At 49.0% G+C, this 20068-nt stretch overlaps 1 protein-coding gene across 3 annotated transcripts in view; it reads left to right on the top strand.

Moving 5' to 3' along the window:
• Osbpl10 (oxysterol binding protein like 10) overlaps nucleotides 1–20068 on the top strand; it is a 246906-nt gene that overhangs the window by 204482 nt on the left and 22356 nt on the right. For all 3 annotated transcript variants that reach the window (XM_052187053.1, XM_052187051.1, XM_052187054.1), the window contains one exon: nucleotides 18100–18249. In XM_052187053.1, coding sequence (XP_052043013.1) covers nucleotides 18100–18249 — 150 coding nt within the window. The remainder of the gene's footprint in view (nucleotides 1–18099; nucleotides 18250–20068) is intronic.

Below are 20068 nucleotides of genomic sequence, written 5' to 3'. Positions count from 1 at the left end.
GGCAGCAGCCTAAAGCAGAAACCAGGAAGGCTCGCTGCGTGCTGGCTTGCCCACAGTGGACTGGGGCCCTCCATCAACTAAGACAAGCTACTTTCTCACAGACATATTCACAGAGCAACCTGATAAAGGCTATTGCTCAACTGGGGCTCTCAGGTGATCCCAGGGTGTATTGACAGTTAATACTGTCAGCTTTATTTACTGACATAGGCTCCTCCAAAACAGCCTTTTCATTGTCATAAAGGGTATTTGGTTTTCCATGTCTTGATGGCTTTTCTAAGATTTCTACCCTACTCCTCTGAGAGTAGGCCAGTGAGCAGTGCAGATATGGCCCAACACACACACACACACACACACACACACACACACACCACATTTGTAGCCCTAGCCATTTCACAGCATGTCTTAGGTGGGTGCAGCTGAAGAATCCAGAGCATAGAGAAACTTTTTAGTGACTTGTGTGGACACCGTCTCCTTGGCTTTTCCCGTGTTCCCCGTGCCCTTGGCTTGCGGCCCTTTCATGGGTCTTGTGAACCAGACTTTCTTGCCTCAGTAGGCCCCCCTCCTTCCCCCCCACTCTTTTGATGTGGGTCTCAATAGCCTATATTGAGCAAGTAGATCCTGATTTTCCATCTCCCTGACCGTTGCACATTACCAGGTCTGGCTTACTCAGTGCTGGGGATCGAGCCCAGGACTTCTGGCATGCCAGGCTAACACTCTACCACTATGCTACACCCACTCTGATTCTCCAATGCCTTGTAACCCCAAATCCACAGTGTCTGGCTTGGAGGAGCATGGATACTCAAAGCCTCTTAGAGTGTGCAAGGTTGTTCCCGTTCACCAGTACATTCATTAATGTACTGTGCCTGTAAAGCCAGAATCAGCCCTGGCTCAGAAAGGAGCGTGTCAATAAATTTCTCCCCTTGAGGGGAGCAGTCAGCTCAGCTCAGCCGGACTTGTTACTAGAAGAAAGAAAAAAGGAAGAAGAAAGAAAAACCTAGCTTTGATTACTTTTCTTTTTACACAGTGAGGTTCTTTTTAAAGTTGTTCCTCAGTCAGTCATTGTCACTCCCGTCAGCAGCCCCTCCCTCCGATAGCCTCAGTGCCGACCTAGATTGGATCGCAGCTCACAGTACACAGTACACAGGGCGTGCTGGCCTATCATCCTATCATGCCAGCACAGCAGAGGCAGAGGCATCAGGATCAGCAGTTCAGCAGCATCCACAGCGACATACTGAGTAGGGACCAGCCTGGACTCTTAGCCACATTAATCAGTTCTAGCATGGAACTTGTAGGGAGTCAGCAGTGAAAACAATTTCGACTCTTCTGGGAGATTAAACAGGAAACCTAACTCACTAACGTTTGTTCCTTTTAAAAACCTTTTCACGGGGGCCGGAGAGATGGTTCAGCAGTTAAGAGCACTGACTGCTTTTCCAGAGGTTCTGAGTTCAATTCCCAGGAACCACATGGTGGCTCACAATCATCTGTAATGGGATCTGATGCCCTGTTCTGGTGTGTCTGAAAACAGCTACAGTGTACTAATATACATAAAGTAACAAACAAATCTTAAAAGAAAAAAAAACTTTTTACCCTATAGATAATATCCTATGGCTTCTTAGTTTATTTTAAAAAATTTTTTGACAAGGTCTTACCATGTCGCCCTGGCTGGCCTGGAACTCCCTATGTAGACCAGGCTGGCCAACTGAAGAACTCACAGAGAGCCACTTGCCTCTTTGAACCAAGTGCCAAGATTGAAGGCCTGTGTCCCCATCCCCAGCTCTCCCATCCTCCATGGCCTTTAGCAGCATATATATGCCGGCTTGCTTCCCGTGTCCGTATGACACCGTGGGTCATCTGTGCAGCTACAAGGCTTTTATCAACCCGCAGCTTCCTAATTTGTGAAGATGGCTCCCACTTTATTATTAAACAGAAGTGACTTAATCAGGAGAACTGAGGTGTCATATTCTCCCTAAGTCATTGTCATGCAAAATTTTCTTCCATAGAAAAACTTGCCAACAACCAAACATAGGGAAACTCTAAGTAACATTCCAATGGTTTGATAAGGAGCAGATTGTGCTGAGTTAAAATGGACTCTCCCCTGCACTGTGTCTGGGCTGTGGTGCCCCTCACCCTTTGCCAGCAGAGAATACTTATCAAAGCCAGACCTGGTGGTTCAAGTCTCTGGGAGGCTTAGGCAGGAGGATGGCTGGGAGTTTGAGACCATCCTGGACTCTCATTCACAACAAAGCATCAGATAGCTAACAAGAATGTAATCCCCTTCCAAAAACTAATGCAGAGGAATTAACTTTGTTGCTGTCTTTTTAGGAGAGAAACAGTATTTTGTTTTTACTTTATATTTTTTATAATTATGAATAAAGTTTTAGACCTACTTTCACATATTTATTAACCATTTGGCTTTGTTAACATCTTTTCTAACTTTTCTAGTTTTTTAACATCTAGTTATTAGTTTGGCAATACTGGGGCTTGAACCCCAAGTCTCACAGAGCTACAGCCGCAGGCCTTGCTGTTGAACCCCTGTGTATTCTTTCCTGTTGGATTGTCTGTTGCATTCTGGTTGGTGTTCTCTAAGAATTCCTTTAACTGTGTGAAAAAGAATTTTATTTTATTACATGGATTTGTGCTCTGCTTGCATGTATGGCTGTGTACTGTGAATGCCTGGTGCTGGGGGCCACAAGGGGGCGCCAGATACCCTAGAGCCAGAGTTCCAGACCATTTTGAGCTGCAGTGTTGAGCTGGGAATTGAACCCAGGTCCTCTAGAGGAGCTGTAAGTGCTCTTAACCACTGAGCCATCTCTTTAGCTGCCTTTTTAATGTTTTAAAATCCAACTTGTTGCTCTGTGTACATGTATTGTATGTGTGTGCGTAACACACATTGGGAGGTCACAGGACAACTTTTAGGAGTCTGTTCTCTACACTGTGTGGGTTTGAGGAACTGAACTCAGCTAGGCAGGGTTTGCATGCTGAAGAGTTTTTACCCGCTGGCATCTCCTTGCTCCTGATAATGTTTTATATACTAAGGCTAGAAGTTTGTGGTAAGGCAGACCAGCGTGTCCTCTGTATTCAGGGGTTTGCTTATTCATAAAGGCCAGAAGCCATGGTCACAAGATTAGAGAGTCACCTCTGAAGGGATTTCATGTGACAGTCCTGAGAATGGCTGGCCTTGAGGGCCAGTCTCCTTGTAGCATTGTGTAACTTGATTAGCTTCAAGTTAAGCTCCAGAGTTTCTCCGTGTCTGTCTAGGAGCAGGAAGCTAAAATGAGCGGGCTGGGCAGGTGGGCATGGTGGCTGTCCTGTATGGCGGCCATGGGACTGCACCACTGAGACTCTCTGGCCAGAGTCTCCCTGTCTGCCCCCGAGAGGGCCTTGCTCTCTGCCTGCCCCCCTTCTCTTTGGCTCCTGGCCTTGCTCAGAAGCAGGTAGCGATTGCTGAGACATTTGCAAGATTCCATTTGGACCCCACAGCTTCATCCAGGGTCTAATGCTGTTAGTTTTCATCCAGTTTGTCCGGTTTGGAAAAAGTAGCCTTGTGTGTGTGTGTGTGTGTGTGTGTGTGTGTATCAGGAGAGAGATATCAAATTTGAGCGTCCTTCCTTTATCTATGTCTATGCACCTTGGGATTTCTGTTGTTGTTTTGTTTTTGAGGCAGGGTTTCTCCCCAGCCTGGAACTTACCTATGGGCTGGCTGGCCAGCGAGTCCCAGGGGTCCTCCTGGAGTTGCAAGTGGATGCCTTCACATCTGACCCTTTATATGGCTCAGAGGTTAGGGCTCAGGTCCTCCTGGCTGCAGAGTAAACATTCTACCCACTTAGCTAGCTCCCCAGCCCCGAGAAAAATAGTAATTTCTAAAAAAAAAAAAAGTAACCCTTGATGAAAGAAGTTACACTTTAAAAAAAGGGGGGCATTGAGTTATGGATGATAAAACAAAAGTATCAATTGTCAGTTTCAAATGAAGTGTTGTATAGTGTGTGTGTGTGTGTGAGAGAGAGAGAGAGAGAGACAGATAAACACACACACACACACACACACACAGAGAGAGAGAGAGAGAGAGAGAGAGAGAGAGAGAGAGATTGATTCCCTGAGCCAGGGTTACAGGTGGATGTGAACTCAGAGGCCGTGGATTCTGAGAACCTAACTTGGGTCCTATGCTGGAGCAGAATGGGCTCTTAACCACTGAGCCACCTCTCCAGCCCCTGGATTACATTTAGACCTTAAAATCCTCAGCCTTCCCTCTTAGCCCAGAGCAATAATCTCAATCTTTTTGATGGTTGATACTACTGCTGCACTTTAGTGAACTTATGGAGGATAATTAGAACTGCCTCAAAGATTTCCCCCTTGAAATTTTCACTGAGTGGAGTGTTTGAGGACAGGGCAAAGCGACAGAGAACAGGCCTGCGCCAGTTTTAAAGCCGAGGACCCAGCAGGCCTCGCTGGGGTTTTATGACAGTGAGGTAACATGAAAAAAATGAGTCACTGTAATTACTTTCTTACAGTGTTTGTTCAACTCACATTTGAATAAAATGGCAGAGAAACCTGAATATCCTCATCACCAGGACCTAGAAAGATTTACACATGTGAGGCAAATTAAAAAGCAGAGAAAATGCCTGCCCTTGGAGACAAGCAGTGCAGAATCGGGAGTTAGAAGTTACAGTCATGATGGCCATTATTGGGGTTGTTTTGTTTAAGGTTGCTTTTCCCCCCTTTTTTTCTCCCTACAAAACTCTGGAGCTAGGGAGCTCCGGAGATAGCTCAGTGGGCAAATGCTTGCTGTGTAAGTCTGGGAACCTGAGTTCACAGTTCCAGCATCCGTGCAAAGAGCTGAGTGTGGCTGCAGCGTGTGCCTGTAACCCCAGTCCTGTCAGAGACGGGTGTGTGTGTGTGTGTGTGTGTGTGTGCCAGGGTGGGGGCGGGGCATCTAGTCCATGTAAAATAGCTTTAGGTACACAGGTGAGCACATGTGTGTACATACAGGCACAAACAAATACATACCACACCCATACCACACACACACCATAAACACCCACATACCACACAACACACATATACCATACACACTACACACATACCACATACACACCACACACATACCACATACAGACACACACAAACACATACTCACAGGCACACATACACATACCACATACAAACACATACGGTCACACACACATGTACCACACATAGAGACAACACACACATGCCACACACAAACACATACAGATACATACACATAACATACACACACACACACAAACACACATAGACACACACACTTAATACACGCACACACACCACTGGAGTTTATTTCCATCCAATGCTTCTTCCTTGGTTTGTTGATGTTTCTGGAAATCTGGATGAGAAACTAGGGCAGGAGGCTTGCCCAAAGTTTTCAAGATCAGCTTGCACTACACAGTAAGTTCCAGAGCAGCCCAGGCTACATAGCAAGACCGTTTTCTGAAGAAAACAGAAAGCAAAGGAGAGAAGATGGAAAATAGAGAGGGAGGAGGGGAAAGGAAAGATGGAAGGAAAGACTCGCTGAACAGGGTATAGCAGGGCCATCTCTAAGAAATGGACGGTCACCTGCATTTACTCCCCCTCTGCCTATGGCACACAGTCAGTCCTCAACTGCAGGAAGCAGGAGACAGCGTCCGGAGGTCCCACTCTTAAAGCAGGATTTGCATTTACTTGAATTTGCTCCTCTGAGGTCAAGCTGCCCTCCCCCTTCCCCCCCCCCCCAGTGTGCATGATGTACCCCACCCCGGGCGGAGACTATGGCTTGTTCTCAGTGAAGGGTTCCTAATGAGCCTCTCTTGTTTCATTGTTCAGGACTGCGTCCCTGCAGACCTGAAGCACACACAGTAAATGCCATCTGCTTTTAATGACTTGTACATTGTAAGGATTGTGCGGTTTGCAAGGCTGCTGGTTAGTTCCTCCCGCCCTCCGTCACTTTGCACTGGGAAGGTCTGGTGGGAATTCCCAGCAGGAAGGCAAAAAGGCCTGCAGTGCCTGGATAGAAGGTCAGAGCCGAGTGGTCACCTGGAGTAGCTTGGCTAACACAACCCAGGCTCCCCTGTCCAGTAAGATTGCTTTCTGCATCTGCTATGGGGTCAAGTGAAATTTCTAGAACCTGGCCTAATGTCGAAGGAACAGTTCGCTGACTTGTATGCCTGTGGGAGAATGTGTCTTTCAGGCCCACCTTAGGATGGGGCACAGAGCCAGGTCCTTGAAGGTTACTAGGGACTGACTTGGACTGTCGCCTGGGTCACACTCTTACTCGGGGACCAGAGTCGGGTGCCTGATCCCTTTGTCTGCAGCTCCTCCAGCCCTGTTGCATGAGAGAATCCCCTGCTTTTCCTAACACAGGATCTGCAAGGCTGGGGGTGGGGCAGGGCTGCAGTGCACTGCATCCGGAGGTGGTTTTGCAAGGTGAAAAGTTCGAGGCTCCACAGTGACCTGTCTGCAGAACTGTGTGCTGAGCTCTGCCTGAAGTACTGTGTGCTGAACTCTGCCTGCAGAACTGTGCGCTGAGACCTGTCTGCAGAACTGTGTGCTGAGCTCTGTCTGCAGAACTGTGTGCTGAGACCTGTCTGCAGAACTGTGCACTGAGCTCTGCCTGAAGTACTGTGTGCTGAGCTCTGCCTGCAGTACCAGGCACAGAACAGAAAATTGCACTTCACTTAGAAGAATAAAAACTCAGACAGGCATAGTCACTGCACATCTGTGCTTCAGTCTGAATGTCTGTGCTTGCAGAAGAAAGAGCGCGGACCCTGGCATAGTCTGTCCATCTGTCCTTCCTTCCTTTCTTCCTTTCTTCCTCCCCTAACCCCCTTGTATAGCAGGCTTTCATGTAGCCCAAGGTATAGCTAAGACAAACTTGAATATTCTGCCTCCGCTTCCTGAGTGCTGAGACTCCAGAAGCCATCACACCCTGCATGACTGTCACTCCGATACAGGGGACCGGGTGGGGGTCACATGCTAATTGTTCCTCCCCACCATGTAGTGCTGCTGCTGTTACTCCAGCCCTCCGCTTTGTACGATGCCCGCTCCTGGCGCTGCCCGCTCTTGGCACTGCCCGCTCCTGGCGCTGCCTGCTTTAGTGGTCAGGCTCTTAGCTGCATGATTTGTGTGTGAAGCCAGGCGATTTAGCAGTTAGCAAGAGTGCACTCTGAAAGAATCACACATCCAGCCGTTAACCCAGCTCTTGTGCTTGCTTTCTGAAGAGAGGCGACGCCTATGGGCAGGATTGGAAGGAATCACCCAACACAAGGCAGAAGTGCAGGCTCATTCTGCCCGTGGCTGAAGAAAGCCAGTGCCATGTCCCAAGCGCCCAGGGTTACATAGGTCAGAGCCAATCCTAAGTGGTAGAGTTCCTGTGTGAAGTCCTTGGTGCCTGCTGCCCCTTTGGGTTAGTTCTCCTTTCCTGAACTAGTTCATGCCGGCCTATTTCTCAGGTGCGGGCATTTGAGAAGCTGCCTTTTGTGTTTGGGATTTAAATTTCTCAGCCATCTACTCCAGATAAGCTCTCTGTGATCACTGAGCTGGGCGTGTCAGCATCCTGAGGTACCCCTCCCCCATAGCTCAGCTGAGGGGTTCACCCATTGTGAGAGTTGCATCACGATATGGGGTGCTGATCTTGCAGAGTCCCTGACAGTGGGCAGAGTGGAGGCAACTCAGACACTTCTACCACATGTAGAGATGTGGGCGCCTAAAGAAGTGGTTCTCAACCTGTGGGTCGTGACCCCTTCACTGGTTGAATGACTGTTTTATACAGGGTTCACCCAAGACCATCTGAAAGCACAGATGTTCACATCATGATTCATAACAGTAGCAAAATTAAAGTTATGGAGTAGCAACAAAAATAATGTATGCTTGGGGGTCTCCACAACGTGAGGAACTGTCTTGAAGGGTCACAGCATTAGGAGGTCGAGAAGCACTGCTCTGGAGAGTTCTAAAGAGAGTCACCAGCCACCCAAGCCTTAAGCCACTGTGGAACTGAAGTTAGTTTTAAAAATGTTTTCATCACACTTTACTTATCCTGTGTGTGAGAGAGCAGAAGGACGTCTGCCGTGGCACGGAAGTGGAGGTCAGGGGACAGCTGGAAGGCGGTCTTCTCCTTCCGGTGTGGGCTCTGTGCCTAACGTTCAGGTTGTCAGGCTTAGCAAGGGGCGCCTTTGCCTGGGGAGGCATCCTGCTGGGCCGTGCTGACTTGTGTGTGTGTGTTGTATGGGCATGTATGTATACATGCTTGATTATGTATGTGGTGGGCTGTTGGTAGGTGTGTTATGTGGGCATGCATGCATGTATGTATGCTCAAACGTGTGGCTGCTCATGTGAGGGGGTGTTGGTTTGTATGTTGTATGGGCATGATCAAATGTGTGTGGGTGCACATATGTGTATTGTATGTATGTGTGTGTATGTGTGGTGTGGGCATGTATATAAACATGATTGTGTTTGGGTGCACATATGGGGGTTGTTGGTATGTGTATGTATGGGCATGTATATATACATGCTCGAACATATGTGGGTGTACATGTGTGGGGTGTGGGGGTGTATGATGTATGGGCATTTATGTGTGCATGACTGAATGTGTGTGGGTGCATGGTGTATGTGTGAGTATGTTGTATGGGCATGTATGTATACATGCTCAAGGCATATGGGTGCACATGTGGGGGGCTGTTGGGGGTTTGTTGTATGGGTATGCATTTATGCATGACCGAATGTGTGTGTGTGTGTGTGTGTGTGTGTGTGTGTGTGTGTACAGGTGTGGGTACAGGTCAGCAGTGATGTTGGATATCTTCCTCTATACTGTTCCAGTGGCCTCACTGAGCCTGGAACCCACTGTTTTAGCCAGACCGACTGGCCAGTGAGCCTCTAGGATCCACCTATCTCCCACTTCCCCAGAGGGGTGGTGACAGACACACTGCCATGCCCGGCTTTATCATGGGCTCTGGGGATCCGAACTCTGATCCTCAGGCTTGCGTGGCAAGCGCTTCGCTGGCTGAGCCATCTCTGCAGGCCCAAATTCTATTTATTTTGATGTAGTAGGGATGGAACCCACAGCCTTGCACGTGCTCTGCAAATGCTCTGTCTGCTCTTGAACAACACCCTGGGCCTTTATTTAATGTAATTTTAATTGCTAGTTGCTACTACACTAGACAACGAGAGTCTATAAAGCAGCATGACAAATGACCGTGGTTTTCTGGGGAACCCTGGATGGCCGTGGAATCCCCATAGATACCAGAATCTGCGGGTGTTTTAGTATCTTAGAGAAAATTTCTGAATCTTAGCATATAAGCACCACACTTTGGCCCATCTACTTTCTGCAGGATTACTTGTGAGTTTTGTTTTGTAACTGGTTTGTGTTGGTTTTTATGTGTGTGGGTGTCCCGCCTGCACATGTCTGTGTACCAAAGTGAAGGCCAGTGCTGGATCCCGTGACTCTGTACTTAAAGGTGGTTGATTAGTCACTATGTGGGTGCTGGGAATTGAACTGGGTCTTCTGGACGAGCAGCTGGGCTCTTCCCCCCCCCCCCCCCCCCCCCGAGACAGGGTTTCTCTGTGTAGTCCTGGCTGTCCTGGAACTCGCTCTGTAGACCAGGCTAGCCGCAAACTCAGAAATCCACCTGCCTCTGCCTCCCAAGTGCTGGAATTAAAGGCGTGCACCACCACCGCCTAGCACAGCTGGGCTCTTAAACACTGAACCATCTTTCCAGCCCCCACAGAATTATTTTTTAGTACCTAGTAGAGTGTTAGTGCCCTGCTAATAGCAGTTATGCTGTAATATAGTATTAGTGTCCTACTAATAGAGGTTATACTGTACTTCTAGAAAATACTGACGCTATTTCTGTATAACTCAGCTACACTCTGCCCCTTAGTACTTCATCCTCAATTGTTTGAATGTACAGATGGGGAACTGAGGCTGGGGGAGCCTTTTCTGTACCATGGTCAGTCTGGGCAACAGGAAATTTGGGTGAGAGACTGAGGTGGGGGAGGAATCCTATGCTAAGTGAGCATTTTCCTTTAGCACCCCTGAGTGTGTGTGTGTGTGTGTGTGTGTGAGAATTCAGGGCCTTCTGAATTCACCCTTCCACCAAGACACATTTCCAACCTCAAAAGAAGTTAAAATGGCAATTAGTTCAGTGCCAAAGGGCTTGCCCAGCACGCACAAGATTGTATGTTCAATCTGCAGTATCAGTGTATGTGTGCCGGAGCTCATGCTTGTACACACACACACACACACACACACACACACACACCTTTACTCTTAAAGTACCACGTAAAAGGTGACTAGGTTAAAAGACACAGTACTCATCCAGTGCTGGCTCTGCTCGGGAAGAAGTGGGGTCGGAAGCCCCGTGCAGCAGGATACTCAGAAGCCCTCCCATCCTGTGGGGCCTTCGTGGTTTTCCTCCCTGGGGTACCAATGCTAAAGGCTCATCCCGTCCGCCTTGCGGCCCCTGCCTCCTGCATGCTGGCTGCGTTCTGTCTGGCACTCTGGGTCGATGGCCTCCCCTTCCCCTGGTATTGCTGTGGCCTTTGCTTCCTTTGGTTTTCTCCATTCTTTCTTGATTCTTTTCTGTTCCCCCTTCACGTAAAAATTACTGGACTCCAGTTTCCCAGAAGCCACAAAATGAGATAATGAACGCTTCTGGCTCTTACTAATGTCCCCACCTTATGTTTTTAAAGTGATAGCCGAGTTCTCTTGGTATAATTGCCCCTGGTTATGTCGACTGATACCCAGTGTCCTGCAGCCCCCCAGCCCCCAGCCCCACCCCCTCCCCAGGAGTGCCGCCTTCCCGCCTTCCAGGGTGTGTTTTATTGAAAAATTAACCTTTCTGCAGGTCGGCCCCTTTGCTTGGGAAGAGCACCTCTCCTTCCAGTCTATGCGAGCCAAGTGTGGTAAATGTGTGTGTATGTGTGGTTAGCCCAAGAAAGCCAGCTCAGCCCCTGCGAGGCAGCAGCCACGATTGTGACGTCAGCAGCAGCCAAAATCAGCATCTCCAGGATGGCAGTGGGGACCAGCCTGCTGTGTGACACGCTGTCCTCGCACCCATCCGGCACAATGAAGAGTCCGGCTTCTCCATCCGGGTCCCCGTCGCTGGAACAGCGCCACTGAACCTACCTCCACATGGCGGGATAAGAGCCCCTCCATACGGTGGTGCTTGCTGAGGCAAGTGGATCGTCTGACTCTGGAAGAGACTCCACAGAGAACTGTACATGTGCAGGAGCCTTCAGCTGCTGCCCTGCATCAGGGCAACGGAGCCACAGCTGGGCCAGACTCAACCGAGGGCGTGGGCACACCTGCCTGTGGCATGCTCCTGCCCAGAGCAGACACCCTTCCGCTGCACAGAAAGTCCTGCCCCAAAACCATGGCCTACTTATGGCGAACTAGACTCAAGTGTCAAAGAGGCTCTTCCAGAAGACAATGCCCACCTGTGCTAAGCGTGGAGAGGACAGTAGGTCACCCGGGAGCGACTGTTCTTTTTTTTTCTTTCTTTTTGCTTTCATATGACAGACCTTTGTGACCCCCATGTCCTCGGGGGAGACAGCTTTTCCGAGCATGTGATAGCGAATGCTTGCCCCGCTCTTCGTGGGATTTAAGTGACCTTCATTGAGGAATGAAGGAAGAGGGGGCCTGGTGATTGATGGTTGCTGGGCTGCGGCCTGATCTTATGTGACTGGCAAGAAGGGGTGTGACTGACACAGGTGTGGGGTGGCTTCTCTTCCTATGCCACTGCACCAGTCTTTGTGACACTTGGCTAGCTCAGGGGGTTCTTAGGATGGGAGATGCTGCTTTTGCAAGGGTATCCTGGAGGATTATGCATTGGTGTTGTAATTCAGCCATATACACTGTATGAACAGAAAATAATGGGTTATGAAAGTACTAAGTCCTTGATTTGATGGATTCTGTAAATGCGGTCAACAATAACAACTTGTTGTCAAAACAGAGAAAAACATGAATCGGGTGTAGTAGCATACACCTGTGATCCCAGCACTCAGGAGGTGGTGATGGAAGGGTCAGAAGGCCACACTCAACTACAGAGAAAGTCAGGCCAACCCAGGCTGATAAATGGCTTTGGCATGCCGAGATACCCTGTGAGACGGCATCCTTAAAAGCTGGGTGCTGAACCAGATCTCAAGCATGGTTCCTCATTGGAACCATCCCTAGAGCTAAGGTAGTAGGCTACTGAGCAGGCATAGAGGAAACAGAGCCCGTTCAAATTCCTTTCACAGACCCTGTTACTGAGAGTCAGGTCTGTTATGGGAGACCGCAAGGTTGCTAAGGAAACCTCACCCAAGGAAGGGACCTCTAGTAAACTCCTCCTCAAGCCACCCCCAAACTGTAGTTAAATTACATCTCTGTGTTGCCTAAGACAGATGCGCGCGCGCGCGCGCGCGCGCGCGCGCGCGCGCGCGCACACACACACACACACACACACACACACACGAATCCCTCGGTTGAAGCTTGCTTTGTGTTGAATGGAGGTTTGTTAGAAGTCAGAGATGAAGGCGAGTGCCCGTGGGCTTAATGGAGGCCAGCACAAGCCACGGGTGTCTTCCGGCTTTGGCTGCTGATGGGGTCCTCTCAGAGGCCCACTCCTGGATGGGAGGTAGTGGGCAGCCACACCCACAGATGGTTCAGCTGCCTTCAATTGGTCTATTCCCAGCTAGGAGCCATCTCTTACTCAGGGTTCCTGTTGATCCTTTGAGACTGAGGTTAGCCAGAAGGCATAGACTGTAAGAAAGTTCAAGAAGCATGTGGGGGTCTTACTTCAGAAAAACTGCTCAGACAAAGGGTGTGTGTGTATGTGCCCGTGCGTGCATGCGTGCACGCATGGTTATGTGGGTATATGGAAGTGCACATGTGTGCATGTGTGTCCATGTAGGTACATGTGTGTGGAAGCCTGTGGATAACTTCAGGTGTCATTTCTTGGAAAACCTGTTGCTCTTGCATTTTGAGACAGGGTCTTTTATTGGCCTGAAGTTCCCTAATTAAGCAAGGCTGTCAGGCAGCATACCCAGAGAGCCTCTTGTCTCTGTCTCCCTAGCCCTGGGGTAACAAGTGTGGGGGACCATGACTGGCTTTTGACATGGGTGCTGGGGATCAAATTCAGATCCTCATGCTTGCACAGAAAGCACTTTGTTGACTGAGCCATCTCCCCAATTCCCGCTCAGATACATGTTTTGCTTAAAATATCAGGATAGTAGTGGATATTCTAGAAGGCTGTTTATAGCTCCCAAGCCGAGGACTCTGTGTGTGTGTGTGTGTGTGTGTGTGCTGCATGGTGTACATGCATGTGTGTGGGTATCCACAGAGGCCAGAGGAAGGCATCAGGTGTCCTCCTCTGTCACTCTCCACCGTAGTTTTCCTTTGACTCTGGGGTCTCTCCCTGAATCCGAAGCTCCCATCGCTTGGCTAGACTGGCCAGCAAGTCTTAGCGACGCCCTCTCTGCCCTTCTCAGCGCCGGGGTCATAGGTATATGAAGGATAGGCTCTCTTTGCCTTTGAGCTGTACCTCCAGCATCCACACCCCTTTGGAACTGGGTCTCCTGTATTCCAGGCTGAGGATGACCTTCAACTTGTGACTGGGCCTCCACCTCAGGATTGCCAGCAGGCACCACCACGGTCATCACTGGGGCTCGAACGGGCTTTGTGTGTACTAGGCAAGTATGTTGCCAACTGAGCTTCCCCTCCCCAGTCCCCCCCCCCCCAGGCTAAGGAATCTTACTGTGGGTACTGATAAACCACCAGGGAATGTCCCCAAACCCCAGGCTGCCTCTGTCATCCACCAGATCTTCACCGTCTTTCCCCTTAAGTAACGGTGATGTCCACAGCAGTGTGGGCCCCAATATCCTTGTCTGGTAGAACTATTGAGTGCTATATCTTTTTTAAATCTTACTTTTCCAAAGCCCACTTCTCTTTAAAACATGTTTTAATTCCACTTCACCATCTAGTCGGTGTATATTCTTGTGGCTTGGCGCCTTTGCAAGGATCTCTGGGGGAAGGTCTCTCAGGTTGTGTCATGCTCATTGGCCGAGCATTACAAGTCCATCTCTGACTTCTGATTTCACCAAGATGGTGAAAACACTGCTGCACCCCCTTAGAACACCTGAGCTCATTGCTGTTGCCTTGTGGGTGAAGATAGAAGATGCAGGGCTCCAGGAGAGAAGCAGGTGTTACCACAGGGGGATGGCAGGGTGTGATGAGCCCCTCTGTTTGACTGTGGAGATGTGTACTCCGAACAAGTGACAGTTGTCAGTGTCTTTGGTTTTGTTTCTCCTTAAAACAATGTCTCACGTAGCCTAGGCTGGCCTCGGCCTTGCTATATAGCTAAGGGTGACTTTGTCTTCCGATCCGCCCGCCTCTACCTCCCAAGTGTTGACCTCACAGGCATGTACCACCACTTCCATTTTATATGGTGCTTGGGGTCGAACCCAGGGCTGTGTGCATGTTAGGTAAGTCCTCCGTTAATTATTAAACCACAACCTCAGCTTAGTTATCAGTTGTACTAGTATTTTTGAAATCCATTTTGAAAGCAGAATCAGCAATGCCTTACCCTGCAGGAGGAAGGAGTCTTTGATCTCCACACACAGCCTGGATCTTCAAAGCCTCCATTCCCAGTGGTGTCTGAACAGCAACTGCTTCATGGACACAGACAGATGGTGTTCACATGACTGCTTAACCAACTCAGTGGTCCCCATCTACCCCAAATATGTACCCACATGGAGGGACTGAGTTCCAGTGTGGATGGGACTAACATGCCCTCTAAGATAGTCACTCTCAACATTAATGAAACCAGGTATAGATAGGTAGGTAGGCATGGGGGAAGGAGGAGGAGGAGGCAGTCTTACTCTGTAGCTCAAGATGGTTTTAAACTCAAAGCAATCCTCCTGCCCCAGCCTCCCAAGTATTGGGATTATAGGTGAGCTGCCACACCCTTCTGATTTCTTTTGTTAAAAACTGGTTATGTGCTCCATGGTGGATCAGTCTGTTTACAAGTCATTCTGTTACTACGATGACGACTCCTATCACTGCTGGTTCTTACTATTAAAGTTCTCAGAAGCTTCGAGAGACAGCAAATAGTGGTGGGTCCTTGTTTGAGGTTAGGGCAAGGTTTGCTAGGCCTCTGTGCCAGTGTGAGGACCACCCATGCTCCCTTGACCTCCTCCCCACCCGGTGTTCTGGCCTGGGATAAGTCCATCTTGGGCCCTTCCACCATCCTGCCCAACACTCGGAGTGTATTCAGTAGCTTCAAACCCCACCCAGGAGACTGCATTGTGGAGCTGATGCAGGAGGAGCTAGAGATGTTTGTGTTTGCACTAATACTGTTCTGAATCATGTTAATACTGTTGAATGTTAATACTGTCGAATGGTAGGACCTTGCAGAAAGCCTCTCAGTAGCCACAATCTGGGTTTGATTTCAAGGTAGCTCAGATAGCACAGGGCTGGGGTGGGTCTGGCACCAAGGCTTCCCAGACTGAGCCACGATGTGTTTAGTCTGTGCGGTTTGAGAGTGTCTGGTATCAGATGGTTCAGCGACTGCACAGTCGTCTCCAACCCCCAGGTCCATCAATTTCAATTTCTTTCCTCCCAATGCAAGATACCTAGCTGTTCCCTTCTTCTCCCCCCTGCCCTGGGGATTCAACACAAGTAGATAGGCGCCTGCTCCCTGGGCACTTCAGAGTGAGTGCCATGCTCCCCCTGACCCTGGGAGGGATGCGTGTCCCGGGTAAGTGACTTCAGCAGTGTCAGGTTGGAATCGGGAACTCAAAGGGAACACAGAATCCACAGGACACTGAGCTGGAACCCAGAAAAGAACAGATGAAAAAACAGAGGGAGGTGAAGGAAAGGGAGGGGCCCCATGAACCTCTGCATTCTCTGTTCTGACTCCTGGCACCACGGCCTGGGTAGCAAGCCACACCAGACAGGAAGGCAGGTGTCAGGTAGGCAAAGCTGGAGGGAACAGGAAGCGACCGTGGGGCCCCCAGGTATAGGCTAGGCTCCCAGCCCTCTCTTCTAACTGCCCCTTGTAAAATCTCAGCCGCCTCCTCCACTCCTGCTGCTCCCTCGGAGAGTTCTTGGCTAGCACGGAATAAATGAGGGGTCCTCGGTTACTTCTGAATGTTCTAGTAAAGCAACTTGTCAGAGATGCCCTGTAATACACAGGAGGACAGTGCAGGAGGACAAGGGTGTCAGCAGAGCATCCCCGCCCCACCGCTTTAGAGGAGATGAAGGATCATCGGAAGTTGTCAGTAACAAATTCTGTTTAATTGAAATCTGAAAATGTCTAGCCCAGCTGGGAAGCAGCACCAGGGTTCCCTCTGGAGCACGGGGGTGGGAGGGTGTGGGGGTTGGGGGTTGTTGGGGAACAGCCAGCATATACATGGTGAATTTGCCCAAACAGCTACAGTCTGTTAATCATTGATACCCTGTGTGTGTGAGGAGTGCATTTAGATGTAAGATGCTCTGTCTAATAAGATTAATAAATCATTGGTTTTTGCAAGGCCACGTGAACAAATTTGTCTTTTTATGCTTAAGATCTCTGAGTCCTTCTATTTCTTTATGATAAAGGTACTATGTCTGCTCTGTTGTTCCTAGTTGGATACAAACCTAGAATGTTTGCTTGTAGTATTTGAAGGAGGGACCATGAAAATGTGGGCTGGTGGAACAGGATGGTGGAATCCCCGAGAAGATGAGGCACAGCAAAGGTCTTGACCATTGCACACTGGAAACTACTGCGCTCACAGATCCCCCCCCACACACACACACAGTGTTATCTTGTACAGTATTATCTTGGTAATTTTCTATGTCATGTGAGAAGTGGTACTCAATGATCGAGTTAGCCAATGGGCTTCAAGAAGACCAGGTCAGAGGCCAGCATGCCCTTCCCCCAGTCCTGTGAAATTTCAGAATGCTTCCTAAAGTTTTTTTTTTTTTTTTTTTGTCTTTTCTTTTCTTTTTTTTTTTTTTTTAAGATTTATTTATTTAATGTTTGTGAGTATGCTGTCACTCTCCTCAGACACACCAGTAAGCACCAGACCCCATTACAGATGGTTGTGAGCCACCATGTGGTTGCTGGGAATTGAACTCAGGACCTCTGGAAGAGCAGTCGGTGTTCTTAACCACTGAGCCATCTCTTCAGCCCTTCTTTTTTTTTTTTTAATCTCTTCACACCAGTTCCGAGAGTTCTTTAACTTGACAGAGTGACCCTTATTGATTTGAGTAGAAATTGTCTCAGGATAAACATTGCCAGAAATAAAGCAGCTCTAACATTCCAGGGAGACTCCACTTTTATTGATAAAAAATTTGCATTACACGGAACGTGTACGGGGTACATACACATAGGCTGTGTCCGGCAGTAGGCAAGATCAGGCCAGGGGCCACAGATGTGCACTGTGTTCGTCAGCAGAGCCAACCAGCAAGCCTTTGACACTGTGACAGGAGATGGAAGCTCCCTTCAGTGCCCTGTAATTAAGTTACCAAAATTAATAATTAAATTAATATTAGGACATCAAGAGTCAGTGAGGAGGCTGGGTGGATGAGGGTGCCTGCCTCCAAGCCAAACTGAGTTCTAGACCCAGATCATGCATGGTAGAAGGGAAGAAACTGACTCTTGCAAAGAAACTGATTGTTGCAAAAACCACATCTGTGCTGTGGCATATCTCTCTCTTTCTCTCTCTCTCTCTCTCTCTCTCTCTCTCTCTCTCTCACACACACACACACACGATCATTTTTTAACCACAAAAATATGCTTACAGCAATCATATGTATAACTACGTTCTCCGCATGGACGTGGACATATACAATACGCATAGCTATGCTTTTAGCCGTGGACACAGATGACTGCTTATTAAAGAGCACTTGCGACTTTTTAAATCACTGACAGCCATGCTGGGAGCGCGGCACAGGGCCTGACCCTCCGGAGGCTCGGCCTCCGCCTGGCAAGGTTTGCCTCTCAGAGACATGGCCAGGAACAGCTCTGGCTTCTTGTGGTCACCGTTAAGCCTGTGGATCGAGCGTCCCAGCTGGACTGTGTTCCCCGCTTCTGAGGGAGCAGCTGATGACTTTGAATGATTTTATTTCAGCCAGACTCAGGCCCTGAAGTGGTTTTGTCCGAAGAAGAACAGAGTGATGATGAGGACAAGGGAGAGGTGGAGCCGGGCGCCGTGGAGGACCAGCGCAGCGTAATCCTCCACCTCATCTCACAGCTCAAGCTGGGCATGGACCTAACCAAGGTAGGCTGACACTGCCTGGTGGCCGTCTCCGCCTCAGTCCTTTCCTGCTCGCTGTTCTCTTGCTGTGGTGAGGCGGGACCTGGACCAGGGAAAGGCCAGCATGGGGTGCTAGGGAGGATATGTTAGAACTCTCTGGAAAGGACACACAGACACCTCATACCTCACCACACACACACACACACACACACACACACACACACATATACACAGGAGCATATACATGTATGAACTCCTTGCTCTCACACACACACAAACATACACAATGTGCAAGACATGTGATACACACCCCTCATAAACATGCAGATGCCACAACACACAGACACACACACACACACACGTTTGAACTACTTGCTTTCACACACACAAACATACATGAATGTGCAAGACACGTGACACACACCCCTCATAAACATGCAGATGCCACAACACACTGACACACAGACACATACACACACAGACACACACACACACACACGTTTGAACTACTTGCTTTCACACATACAAACATACACGAATGTGCAAGACATGTGACACACACCCCTCATAAACATGCAGATGCCACAACACACTGACACACAGACACACACACACATACACACACACAGAGGCACATACACGTATGAACTCCTTGCTCTCACACACACAAACATACACTAATGTGTAAGACATGTGACACACACACCCCTCATAAACATACAGATGCCACAATACATACACACACAGACTCACATATCACACACACACACACACAAATACCTCACATATAAACACAGGAAGATACAGATACCTCACATACCATGTACACATATATATATCACATACACACACATCACACACACACACAAACACCTCACATATAAACACAGGAACATACAGATACCTTACATACCATGCACTCACACAGACATACATCACATACAAACACAGATACCTCACACCACACACGTTTCACATACATCAAAACACAGGTACTTCTCATACCATACACAGGCACACATATGTTTACATAGCACACACATAGACACCTCACACCACATCACAGCGCCATATTGGGGGTGGCAGTTCCACGTAGCCCAGGACGAGCTTATGTTCCCATTTGTGGCTTAAGTTGGCCTTGGACTCATGACTGTCTTGCTTCCTCTACCTCCTGGGACTGTAGTGAATGCCACTGGCTTTTATCCTCTCTCTCTCTCTCTCTCTCTCTCTCTCTCTCTCTCTCTCTCTCTGTTTGTCTTCTTGAGATAAGACTTTGATGTTTATTGTCAAGCCTGGTCTCACATGCCAGGCTCAAGCCATATGTCTGCCTTGGGTCCCCACAGTTCTGGCCGTGAGTGTACACCACCACATCCAGCTAAGAAGGCCATTTGTAGACAGCTTCTCATTCAGAATGGAGAGCCTCATCTGGCTCCCCAGAACTGCCCTGTGCCTGCTGCTTGCTCTCCAGGGTGCTGTCCTAGAGTTGGGGTCAGAGGTCATTGTGATGTCGCAGCCATGGAGAGACACCTAGAAGGAAAAAGTGTCTGCCCAGCCCTGAGGCCCTCTGAAGGCTCCCCTTAACCTTCACAGCAAGTCTGTGAGGGGTTGGGTGGCTTTGTTGGTGACTTCAAACCCATAGGTGGGTGAAGAGAGCCGTGGCCCTGCAGGCACCGGAGTCCTTCCTGAGTGTGTATAGGAAGCCCAGTGTCCAGCCGTTCATGTCCTATTGAGGTGCAGACACCTCACCACTCACCTCAGGGGTTGCCTCATCGGGAAGGCAGGTCCCGAGTGAACTGAATGTCGCCCAGAGAGGAAATGGAGAGTCAGGACTTTGCGGTTTGTT

Source organism: Apodemus sylvaticus, chromosome 7 (genome assembly GCF_947179515.1).
Source record: "Apodemus sylvaticus chromosome 7, mApoSyl1.1, whole genome shotgun sequence".
In the NCBI taxonomy this organism is placed as follows: Eukaryota; Metazoa; Chordata; class Mammalia; order Rodentia; family Muridae; genus Apodemus; species Apodemus sylvaticus.
Note: the sequence above shows the minus strand (reverse complement) of the source record. Positions and strands in the feature narration are given on the sequence as shown.